The 10,758-nt window shown below is 46.3% G+C and overlaps 2 protein-coding genes and 1 long non-coding RNA gene across 5 annotated transcripts; 2 read left to right on the top strand and 1 right to left on the bottom strand.

Annotated features, from left to right (window-relative positions):
- The first annotated feature begins 208 nt into the window (after nt 1-208).
- LOC129749364 (uncharacterized) lies at nt 209-1,761 on the top strand. Its single transcript, XR_008738031.1, has 3 exons — nt 209-737; nt 800-869; nt 936-1,761. It is a non-coding gene; the product is annotated as an uncharacterized LOC129749364 (long non-coding RNA).
- Nucleotides 773-7,196, bottom strand: LOC129749360 (uncharacterized). Of its 3 annotated transcripts, XR_008738030.1 has the most exons (6): nt 6,807-7,196; nt 1,824-6,749; nt 1,706-1,770; nt 1,569-1,642; nt 1,435-1,509; nt 773-1,377 (listed from the first exon to the last, which is right to left on the bottom strand). XR_008738030.1 is itself a non-coding variant. In XM_055744321.1 (4 exons), exon 4 carries the CDS (start codon nt 6,652-6,654, stop codon nt 2,005-2,007), a length of 4,650 nt encoding a protein of 1,549 aa, XP_055600296.1. In that variant the 5' UTR covers nt 6,655-6,749; nt 6,807-6,881; nt 6,941-7,014; nt 7,078-7,127; the 3' UTR covers nt 1,846-2,004. The 3 variants fall into 3 exon arrangements, 1 of the variants encoding a protein (XP_055600296.1); XR_008738029.1 differs by having other exon boundaries at nt 773-1,642; XM_055744321.1 differs by lacking the exons at nt 773-1,377; nt 1,435-1,509; nt 1,569-1,642; nt 1,706-1,770 and having other exon boundaries at nt 1,846-6,749; nt 6,807-6,881; nt 6,941-7,014; nt 7,078-7,127.
- Nucleotides 7,197-9,479: 2,283 nt separating this feature from the next.
- On the top strand, nt 9,480-10,509 carry LOC129747428 (distal membrane-arm assembly complex protein 2). Its single transcript, XM_055741649.1, has 2 exons — nt 9,480-9,963; nt 10,023-10,509. Exons 1-2 carry the CDS (start codon nt 9,566-9,568, stop codon nt 10,432-10,434), a joined length of 810 nt encoding a protein of 269 aa, XP_055597624.1. The 5' UTR covers nt 9,480-9,565; the 3' UTR covers nt 10,435-10,509.
- Nucleotides 10,510-10,758: the final 249 nt, after the last annotated feature.

Raw genomic sequence — 10,758 nt, 5'->3', positions numbered from 1 at the left:
GCCTCATTATAACATTATCTACCTATGTGATTGATAAAACAATCAATTTAAACCCTTTTAATATATAAAATTTAAGACTTTCAAAATGACGAATGAAACAAAACCTTGATTGCCAATTTCAATGTTGCTTACGTCCCTTCTTCCAAACGGCGAATGTGCAGAGGAAGAAAATCGTAGCACATTCGCTATGGATTGTTGCATTTGATTATTTACGTAACAACAAATCTGTTAATTTGATACGATTCTAGCGATCTGGCAACATTTTTTCATTAAGAACCCATCCTTCCTCAACATTATATTAGCGTGCATCAGACAAGCAAGAAAAATCCCTGACTGGAAAAACAATCATCGAAAGTATCTGCTCGACGAGTCGAAATCTCACGAAATCGGACCATATTCGGACGGAATTTCCGACTGGGCATTGTTTTGCTATTTTGATCCGGAAAAGTTGGCGGCAGCGTGAAGGAGGAAAAAATGACAGAACGTCATTACTAGTTCCGGTGGAATAAGCGGTGGACGTGCCGTTCGTAATCGAGTGCGTGGAAGTAAAAATTAAAGTGGCCACAGAGGCCGTGTGCCGATTTGTCGTCCCAAGAGGGAAACGCGTGTGCTCCGCTAGGGGTAAATAGAGAAGACGATTCGGCTTCTACACCTGGCCTCGTAACAACTTCACGGCCAGCAACTCAGGGACGACGAACGGAGAATCGCCTAACCAACATCAATAACAAAAGGGCCAAGTAAGTCAGCTGAAAGCGAATTAGAAGAAGGAAAGTAATTCCTCTTTTCTCCCCCCAATCAGAAAAGCCACGTGCTCATCTGGGCCGAAGCCAAACTTCACGAGAAGATCATCGGAAAAGGGGTCGAATTTCGTGAGTACCCTTCGAATTGTAAAGCAGAAACAAAAGAGAATATTAATTACACGCTTTCATCGCTAGGACCCCTTTCTTTTTTTACCACCACAATCCTGGGAAAAACTTCCTTTTCTCGAGCAAAACCATTTGGCAATAGTATTGCAAATCTGGTTTGGCAAAATCTTCGGCATTCATCACGTTACCACCAAACCTTCCATCCACCAATCACCATCCATCGGGCGAGCCCAGCTGCAAAACATCCCCACCGGAACAAGCTGCACAGCTACGAGGGCCGCATCCTACGTTTGAGTTTAACCTTGCCAGGTGGTCGTTCATCAGAGGTGTCAAGTCTTGCCGGATCAGATTGCAATTCCGGTCGCTTCCATTTCGCTATTCCAGTGGCGCGATTCCAGTGGAGCAATCACCTGCTTCGGTCGTGCTACTCTAGTGGCAACAAAATCCCGGAAAACAGCAACTGTGGGAAATAAAAACTGTTCCGTAGTACGTTGTATGCGAACGAACTCGACTGTAAATACATTTATTATTAAATGATGATAATGTAAACAATCTCTTATGAACTTACAAATAAGTTTCGCCGTTTACCCTAAGCTCTAGCTCTGGCAACCCTAAACCGTCGGATATCACCGGCTATTTGAAGCTAATGGACGAAAATCATATTTATCTTCGGGTAAATAAAAAGTACACTTGCGTACTTACGCTTTTTCTTTCCTACCGCTCTAATTGAGCTCAACCCGGTACACCTAACCGGAACAACCGAACGGTCACTCAAACTATCAAAGGAAATACAATATTTTAGTGGCAAATTGCGCAGTAAGGAATTTCTATCACCTAACCTCTTCCGACTCACAAACCCGCGAGCACTCAAATCACGCGCAACTAGCCAAATAGATTCCACCTACTATAACAAAATACATTAAAGAATGATCGGAACAACTAGTAATCAATACATACGGTTTTCTCCAAAAACCACTCACTAAAAACCAACTAACTGCCAGGTCAGGAAAAAACGTGTCGCAGTTTCGATCAATTTTCTAACAATGACAATTCCTTTTCGGCGCCAACGCGTTGACGTTTGTCCGATCCCGTACCAAGGTTGCCAGTTCTACTAACACCCCAACCCGTAACGTCGTAGTCAATCGACTTTACTCTCCTCCTGCACGTCCAACAGAGCAACCTTTACCGCTGGTCTTTGAAGAGTAGATCCGTCGCAAGTCTCCACGTCGACCTTGTGAACTTGTCCGTCTCGTCCTGGATAAGTCCTCACCACCTTACCTCGGAGCCATCCGTTGCGCACGGACTCGTCTACGATGACCACTAGATCGCCGACCTTCAGCGGCCGCGTTTCCGCGAACCATTTCGTCCTGCAGGCTATAGTAGGTAGGTAAGCTTGCACCCAGCGCTTCCAAAACTGGTTTGTTAAGTGTTGAATAACCTTCCAGTTTGGTCGAAGAGGTGTAGCATCGTCGATTGGTACCCTTGGTGGTTTGCTGTCCTCGCCGGAACTTAGCCAAAGGAAATGATTTGGAGTCAGCACTTCTTTCTTGGGATCCTCCAGCGGCACGAACGTCAGCAGATGGGAGTTGACTATCAATTCTGCTTCCGAGAGCAATGTTCGCAGTCCTTCATCGTCTAGCCTTTGATGGTGCGAGAGAGTCTTGAATGCCTTCTCCGAACTGGCTCTCATCCGGGGAATGTAGTAACGTAGCTTGATCTCGTTCAGTACCGTCTGGGAAGTGGCATGACCGTACCTTTGGTAAAATCGCAGCATCAAAGAAGTGGTTACATCATGATTTTTTGGTACTATCTCAGGATTTCGAACTTCGAACGAATAATGAGCCGCTAGGTGGTCGATTCTGCTCGCCTTCCGGAGAACACCGGACTCATCGATCATCGATGATAGCTTCGCTAGGACACTTCCCTTGCCGATACGCTTCCACCGCTTCGGTGAAGGCTCAGAACTGCTTCTAAACGCTTGAATTTCTCCTGCAAACACCTGTCGCTGTACAGCCCGCCAAATGGCTGTTTCCGCCGACACACAATCATCACGATTCAGACCACCACAGGACTCACTAGATTCCACAGGATCCCGTTTGAAGCGCTTAAAGCGGTGCACAAGATGATGCAGGTTAGCAATTCTGTTGGGTAGACCACCACACCGCGAGCAATTTTCCATGTTGACTACAAAATTATCTCCAGTAGTCACCCCAACCCGTTTCAGAACGTGTTTGGAGTGCGACTGCCAACGAGGTATCTCAAAACCAGCTGATCGGTTGACCAGACTCAGTTCCAAAGCCAGTTTCGTTGCCTCTTCAATGGCACAGCTCGCAAAGAAAACGTCAACATTTGTGTTGTCAACAATTGTTTCAGCAGCTTCCGGATAACGATCTTTATGTTCCTGGGCGTTTCCATTCTTAGCAAACTGTGCTGAACACGAGGAGCACATTGCCCCGAACGTTGCGACGTCCATGTACACGTCGAGCGCAGCTTCTGAATTCTCCTGATACAAATATCGTTGTGCGTTTCTATCTGCCGGACGAATAATCAACTGGAACATCTCCCTTATGTCCCCAGCGATGGCATACTGTTTCTGTCGGAATTGGCAGAGGACAGATAGAAGGGGCTTCACCAAATCCGGACCTTTCAAAAGCTGGGAGCTCAGAAAGATTCCTCCATACGTAGCCGCAGCATCCCAGAATACACGCACCTTTGTTAACTTGCTCGGATGTCGCACTGCGCTGATTGGCAGGTGCCAAATCTTTCCGTCGTCACTGTTGCGGAGCTCGTCTGACGTTGCTTTGTGAACGTACCTCTTGTGTAGACAATCGTTCATTTGTTTGTCAATATTAGTTTTCAGTTCGGGATCTTTCAGCAAGCGCTTTTCAAAACAACCGCGTCGACGTACTGCCTTGGTAAATTTGTTCGGAAAAACCGGCTCATCGCTTTTCCAAAGCAATCCAGTTTGGAACTTTCCGGATGGTATATGAACTGTCGTCTTTTCGAGCAATCTTCTGGCCCGTCGATCTTCGTCGGATTCGGGTGGATTCAATCCGGATATCGCCAGGTTTTCGAATTCAAGATACTGCTGGACCGGTTCATGGAGCTCGCGGTTATTGGATCTCTCGCAGACATGAACGAAAGCACTACCTATCGTCTCAGGTGCTCGTCTTCCACCGAATATTGCCCATCCGAGGCGAAATTTAGCAGCAATAGGTTCTCCTCCGGATCTTTCTCTCTTCTTCAAAGCTAAGTTGAGCTGGGCATTGTCGACACCGATAAGAATTCGTGGCACGGCCGTCCGGTAGCTGCTGATGGGGAGTCTACTCAGATGAGGGAACTGCTTCGAGAGACTCTCATAATCCAGGCTCTGCTTCGGTAATTCCAAGCTCTCAACGGTTCTTACGTTCGCCAGCTGATGGATGCGATTGTTCGATGCACCTGAGATACCTATCTCGACCTTACGAGAGTTACTCTCACTTCTCGTGACGTTACTAGTCCACTGCAAGCAAAGCGGAATTCTTTCGCCCACCAAGCCCAGTTCGTCGATAAGTTCGTCTTCGACCAGCGTCAGGTCGGATCCGTCATCCAGAAAAGCAAATGTGGACACCGACTTCCCGTTCGCGTGAAGAGTCACGGGAAGTATTTTGAAGAAAGTGGTGCCTTGCTGGTGTTGATGATGGGCAGTTACCGATACCGAAGATTCCGATCCTTGACTCTTGAGAGTCGAACAACTTCCTGGATGTAGCAGTTTATGGTGGGGCTCAGGGCATCCATTGATCCCGCAAGGCTGCTTGTTTCGGCAAGGCCACCTTCCATGCGGCGCCAGGCAACGCCTACACATTCCAATTTCACTGATGAAACTCAGCTTCTCTTCGAGCGGCAACGTTTCGAACTGCTTACAAGTTCGGACTCTGTGCGTTGTACTTTTGCACATCAGGCACGGCTTTAGCTCCGGATTAACTTTCGAAGCTGGTGGTCCAGGCGCTGAGGACACGGAGGCGGAATGTGCGTTCAAATAAACTGGCTTCTCCTTTCTCACAACACCTTTTGTGGCTTTATCATTCAGACAAACATCCGACGTCAATTTCACCTTGCATGCCGCTGTTCGATAAGCCGACACAAACGCACAGAAATCACCAAGCGATGGTTCTGGAAGAGCTGCTAAGTTCATACCCCATTGTAGCTGCAAGTCGGGTGGAAGCTTAGCGACCAGCTCTGCCAGCAAGAGTGGATTGTCCAAATGGGTGTTGAGTTTAGCTGACTGCATGTACGTCACCATGTTGCGTACCTCCCTGCCGAACGCCACAAGCGTCTCCAATTTCGCCACAGACGGCTGAACGGTTTTCCGGATCTTGGATAGCAGACAATATACAATTTGATCTGGCCTTCCACACTCGGCTCGTAGGATGTCAATAATTTCCGGAATTGCATCCGGCAGCATTAAAATATTCTGGACCTTTTCGCGAGCGCTACCAACAAGACTTTTCTGTAGCCTAGCAAGGTTCTCGTCTGGTTGTATGCCACACATGGCCGTTGTCGATTCAAATGCACTCAAGAACATGGGCCACTCGAGTGGGTCCCCGGAAAACTTGGGGAGGTCTCTAGAGACAACTTGACGCGCCGCCAGTTGCTGTGGCGTAATCATGCGACCTGTAGCATGAGGAAATCCTTTACCCAAATCTGCTGACACTGTTGGTGGAACTGTAGGCGGGTGCTGCTCGGATGCTTGCCAAGCACACGGCTGTACATTCAAACCAAAGTTCGGATGCCTGACTGGGTTGTTGATAAAGACTCCTCCCTGAGGGTGCGCAAACTGATAATCAGCACCAGATGACGGCATGTCAGGAATATTTGGAAAATACATCGTCCCGTAGGGGTTATTCATCACTGGAAATCCAGGGAACTGCGACGAGCTCGGCGGTGGCAATGTTAGCGGATTCACTGGTACAGGTGGAACTGGATTCTGAGCCACTGGCGGAAAACGTGGATTCGAATCAAGATAATTGCTCCTTGGGCCCGGTGCTATAGCTGGGGGAGGATTTCTTACTGGAATCTCTGCTTGTTTTGGCGCAGTGCTTGGTTGAATCTGTTGACCTGATTGAATTATTGCTTGCATTCTTTGCCGCTCCTCTCGCTGTTGGATGGCGGGATGTGGGTTCGCACTTGGAGCCACTGTCTCGGGTTTCTGCTGGACTGGGGTAGAAGTATGCACGAATCCGCATTGTTGTTCCACCCAACCGGCGATACTTCGATGACTTTTTCCTCCTACGCTACGATCACATCCTTCATTGAGCTCTTCCAAAGCTATTTCTGCTTCTAGCTGCTGCTTTCTAGCAAGAAACTCGCGATCCCGTTCCGCTTTTTGATCTTCCAAATCCTTTTGCTCTTTCAGGTGCCTCAAACGAAGATGAGCAATAGCATTGACTGAGACGACTGATCCGGCATTCGAATTAGACGACGATTGAAGTCTTCCGAAATTTCGATCGTCCTGTCTCCCACTAATTGGACCGGTGGTATTATCATCACGATCGACCGCGCGAGCAGAAGCAAATGTTGTGCGTGCTTCGGGCGAGTTTATGTTGCCGGTTTGAGTAAAATTAACTGCGTTGTGACTAGCTACGCATCTGCAGCAGAGCCAGCTTCGATCGGCTATGGTAGCCGTAACACCGGCGCATCCATAATGTTGCCATTGCGAACACTCGTCACAAGCGACCATGCTCTGCGCTGAATCTGGGCGGCGACATGTCACGCAGCTGTACAGCTCTCCGGTAGGGCCTTCCATCATCGGTTCCAGGTTTAGGTTGCTCGTTGCAGCTTTATTTTCGAGATTTGTGGGAAATAAAAACTGTTCCGTAGTACGTTGTATGCGAACGAACTCGACTGTAAATACATTTATTATTAAATGATGATAATGTAAACAATCTCTTATGAACTTACAAATAAGTTTCGCCGTTTACCCTAAGCTCTAGCTCTGGCAACCCTAAACCGTCGGATATCACCGGCTATTTGAAGCTAATGGACGAAAATCATATTTATCTTCGGGTAAATAAAAAGTACACTTGCGTACTTACGCTTTTTCTTTCCTACCGCTCTAATTGAGCTCAACCCGGTACACCTAACCGGAACAACCGAACGGTCACTCAAACTATCAAAGGAAATACAATATTTTAGTGGCAAATTGCGCAGTAAGGAATTTCTATCACCTAACCTCTTCCGACTCACAAACCCGCGAGCACTCAAATCACGCGCAACTAGCCAAATAGATTCCACCTACTATAACAAAATACATTAAAGAATGATCGGAACAACTAGTAATCAATACATACGGTTTTCTCCAAAAACCACTCACTAAAAACCAACTAACTGCCAGGTCAGGAAAAAACGTGTCGCAGTTTCGATCAATTTTCTAACAATGACAATTCCTTTTCGGCGCCAACGCGTTGACGTTTGTCCGATCCCGTACCAAGGTTGCCAGTTCTACTAACAGCAACCGAGTCAGGTTTCCAAGGGGGTGTGCATCTTCTGGCAGCACATCTGTGCTCAAGGGTCCCAGGCAACATCCGGTAGGATCGGGCGCCGTGATCAGAGGCAGCCGCCGCTCACGGGACGCAGGGAAGCAGCCACCGCAGGAGGCGAAAGCCGCGTGTACTGCGTGTCGGGTTCGGATTCAGCAATTACCACCGCAGGAGGCGAAAGCCGCGTGTACTGCGTGTTGGTTTCGGTTCAGCAATCACCGCAGGAGGAGAGAACCGCGGGAACTGCGAGCAAGTGTCAGGGAAGCAACCACCGCAGGAGGCGAAAGCCGCGTGTACTGCGTGTTGACTTTGAGTTCGGCAATTACCACCGCAGGAGGCGAAAGCCGCGTGCACTGCGTGTCGGTTTCGGTTCAGCAATCACCGCAGAAGGAGAAAGCCGCGTGTTCTTCGCGCTAGTGTTAGTGTCAGCAACCATCGCAGGAGGCGAAAGCCGCGTGTACTGCGTGCTATTAAAGGTATCAGCAACCACCGCAGGAGGCGAGAGCCGCGTGTACTGCGTGCTGGTTTCAGTGTCGGCGACAACCGCAGGAGGCGAAAGCCGCGTGGACTGCGTCCAGAAACAGGTGGCCAGGACGACTGCAGGAAGCGTAAGGCGCATGGGCTGCGATTGGCAACAATCGTTTCAATCAGGGAAAACGTCGGTCGGCGTGACAGAGTCGTGCCATCGGTTCAGCAGCCTGAGCTGCAACATTACAGCTGCAACAGCACCAAAGGTAGCAATTGCATCGGCGGGAAGAATCAACTGCCATATGCTTCCGGTGGTTCCAGTGGCTGGATGCTCAGATGTCTGGATGCGCTGGTCAGCGCGTCAAATCCATCCGCCACATCAAAGGGCTAGCAACCACGTTGAATTCAGCGAGCGGCAGACAGCAACAGGAGAATGCATTCAAATGCAAGCCGTAAGTGAGCAAACATGTACACGCAAAATTAATATTATATTGTTGGGACTGGGAAAATGGGAGATAAATGTTGCCTAACAAGAAAATTTAACTGCTATTCTCGACTTTATTTTTGTGGCCTCGTCCACGGTAATGCGACCACATTAACAGGATTCCATGAGCAAACAAGTGTATACAGGTTGAGGTTATCAGAATATCAACCTGGCAATGAATATTATTTCAGATTCTTGTTTTCAAGCGTTCTTAAATCGATACTCAAGCCGGCTTTCGAACGCTGTAAAATAGTGCAGCAAGGAAAAGAAACCGAACAGCAGCAGTACCAGCAAACATAACAACTAACAGCAGCAGGCTGATCGGCAGCAGCCTGGCTGTTAGTCACCCAATCACCCGATTCACTATGCCGAGAAAATTGAAAATATACCGGTAATTGCCTCAGAAACATTTGGGCGTAAGTGCAAGTTGAACGAATCAAAGGACGAATGAGACAAATTTCCCCTCCAGCTGATCGGCAACAGAAAGCTGATCAGCAGCAGCGAGCTGGTTTGACCGATGGCGCACCCGATTCACACATTTCATTATGCATTTACTCACCAATTTACCGCGACACTAGATATTTCACTTATTAAACAGCCACTATGCCGAGAAAATTGAAAATTTCCCATAGAGTTTGCATCAGAAACATTTGGGCGTAAGTGCAAGTTGAACGAATCAAAGGACGAAAGAAAAGAGACGAATGAAACAAATTTCCCCTCCAAACGACGAATGTGTTCAGACGTATGAACGATTTATGTTTGAATATGTCGTATGTTCCAATATGATTAAAAAATAGCTCTAAAAATTGCAAAAAATTAAATTCATAATGTGGAATATCTAAGACTATTAGTTTCCATGAATATTGCGTATTTTTTGCAGGGTTATCGGCGAAGGAATAAAATTAGGATTTGAAAAACACTCTGCAAATTTCAGAAGCGTTTTTCTCGATTCGGTGTTTCTGTTTCATTCGACGTAATGAAAGCTCACGCGAGAAACTATTATTTTCTCTCTCTCTCTATTATTTTGAGTGTTTCTAAAACATATTTGAGAGATAATTTCTCTCACAGTGTCTGCTCCTCAAACTGGCAACACTGATGCGGTCTGTTTTGCTGTCACTGCTAAAACCATGGTATGTTTATGTGGTCGGCAAATCGGGTCATTTCGAATCATTTTCGCAGGAACTGTTTATTTATTTTTGTGATTTAAAAAAGTGAATTTCGGATCGAAAATGCTGCAAATTTATAGGCAATCGTGTTTCAGAAGGACACTTTTTACCACCTCCTGTAAATGCGTTAAAGATGATTTGAAAAATCCCAAATTGGCTGCCATAAAAGAGCAAATCGAGGAGGACAAAAAACGCCTTCAATGGAAAACACCGTACGCTGATCAGCCGGGAACCTTTGAAAGTGCATTCAAGCTATTTTCCTCTAATAACCGGAACTCTGAACTGCTGGAAAGGATGCAACAACCGATCGACGTTTCCCCGAAGGCGATTAAAAAGTGGTGGTCCAATCGAAAAGATACCATTGAAGCACACATGCAAAAATTTATCCCGGAACGCCACGCTAGTCTGGGGGATGATTTGGCTGCGGCACATTTCGTAGTACATCGTGGAGGTGCCGTAAGGTAATTGGCATAAAATTATTTTATTTTTTCTGAACAGCTAACTTGAGTTTTTGTTGCAGGTTTTTAGGTCAGAAAGACTGGATTCAAATGGACGAAGAAGATGACTACGATCTGCCACGGCATTACGATCCCAACTGGGTGCTGGAGCAAATCAAATGCGATAACATAGATCTGTTTTACGATGGATTGGAAAACATTCGACGCCTTCGCAATTTGAAGAGCCTTTCGTTTGAGAATGTTAAACGATTCGATGATTGGTATCTGGATCGTGTTTCTGGTTCGGGATTCCCTGCTTTGGAGCATCTCAATCTAAAGGGAACGGCAGTGACAGAACGAGGATTGAACTGTCTCTATCGTTTGCCCAGCTTGCGAACAGTGTTCGTCGATGAACCCGAGAAAAATGTTTCCTGGAAACTGACCATTGCAATGCTCGAAGAATGGAATCCAAACATGTCGGTCAGGAGTGCTTAAGTTGTACCAATTCATTCTAGTCACTTTATTTGAAACATAAATTAAACAACAAAAAGACAATTTAATGTTCCAAACGTTTCGAGCAGCTTTAAATACAGAAAAGAACGTATCCTCTTGAGCACCCATAGACATAGACAATACTTTTTTAAATGAGTGGAAACTAACATAAAATGTGTCTTGTTATGATTTTTTTTCTGAAATTTTAGTAAATTTTATTTATTTATTATTTACATAGTATTCCGTCTCACGACATAACTTGAGTAAATATAATATTGATTCTATTCAAATCAATAGAGGAAAAAATTGAAGTTTTTGCTAAAGTAT

The sequence above is a fragment of the Uranotaenia lowii genome, chromosome 2 (genome assembly GCF_029784155.1).
Source record: "Uranotaenia lowii strain MFRU-FL chromosome 2, ASM2978415v1, whole genome shotgun sequence".
Classification (NCBI taxonomy): Eukaryota; Metazoa; Arthropoda; class Insecta; order Diptera; family Culicidae; genus Uranotaenia; species Uranotaenia lowii.
Note: the sequence above shows the minus strand (reverse complement) of the source record. Positions and strands in the feature narration are given on the sequence as shown.

Excerpts from the sequence above, each read along its gene's own strand:
- LOC129749360 (XM_055744321.1), bottom strand. The coding sequence starts at position 6,654 with ATGATGGAAGGCCCTACCGGAGAGCTGTACAGCTGCGTGACATGTCGC.
- LOC129747428 (XM_055741649.1), top strand. The coding sequence starts at position 9,566 with ATGCTGCAAATTTATAGGCAATCGTGTTTCAGAAGGACACTTTTTACC. Across the intron at positions 9,964-10,022 it reads CATCGTGGAGGTGCCGTAAG|GTTTTTAGGTCAGAAAGACT; the intron begins GTAATTGGCATA and ends TTTTTGTTGCAG.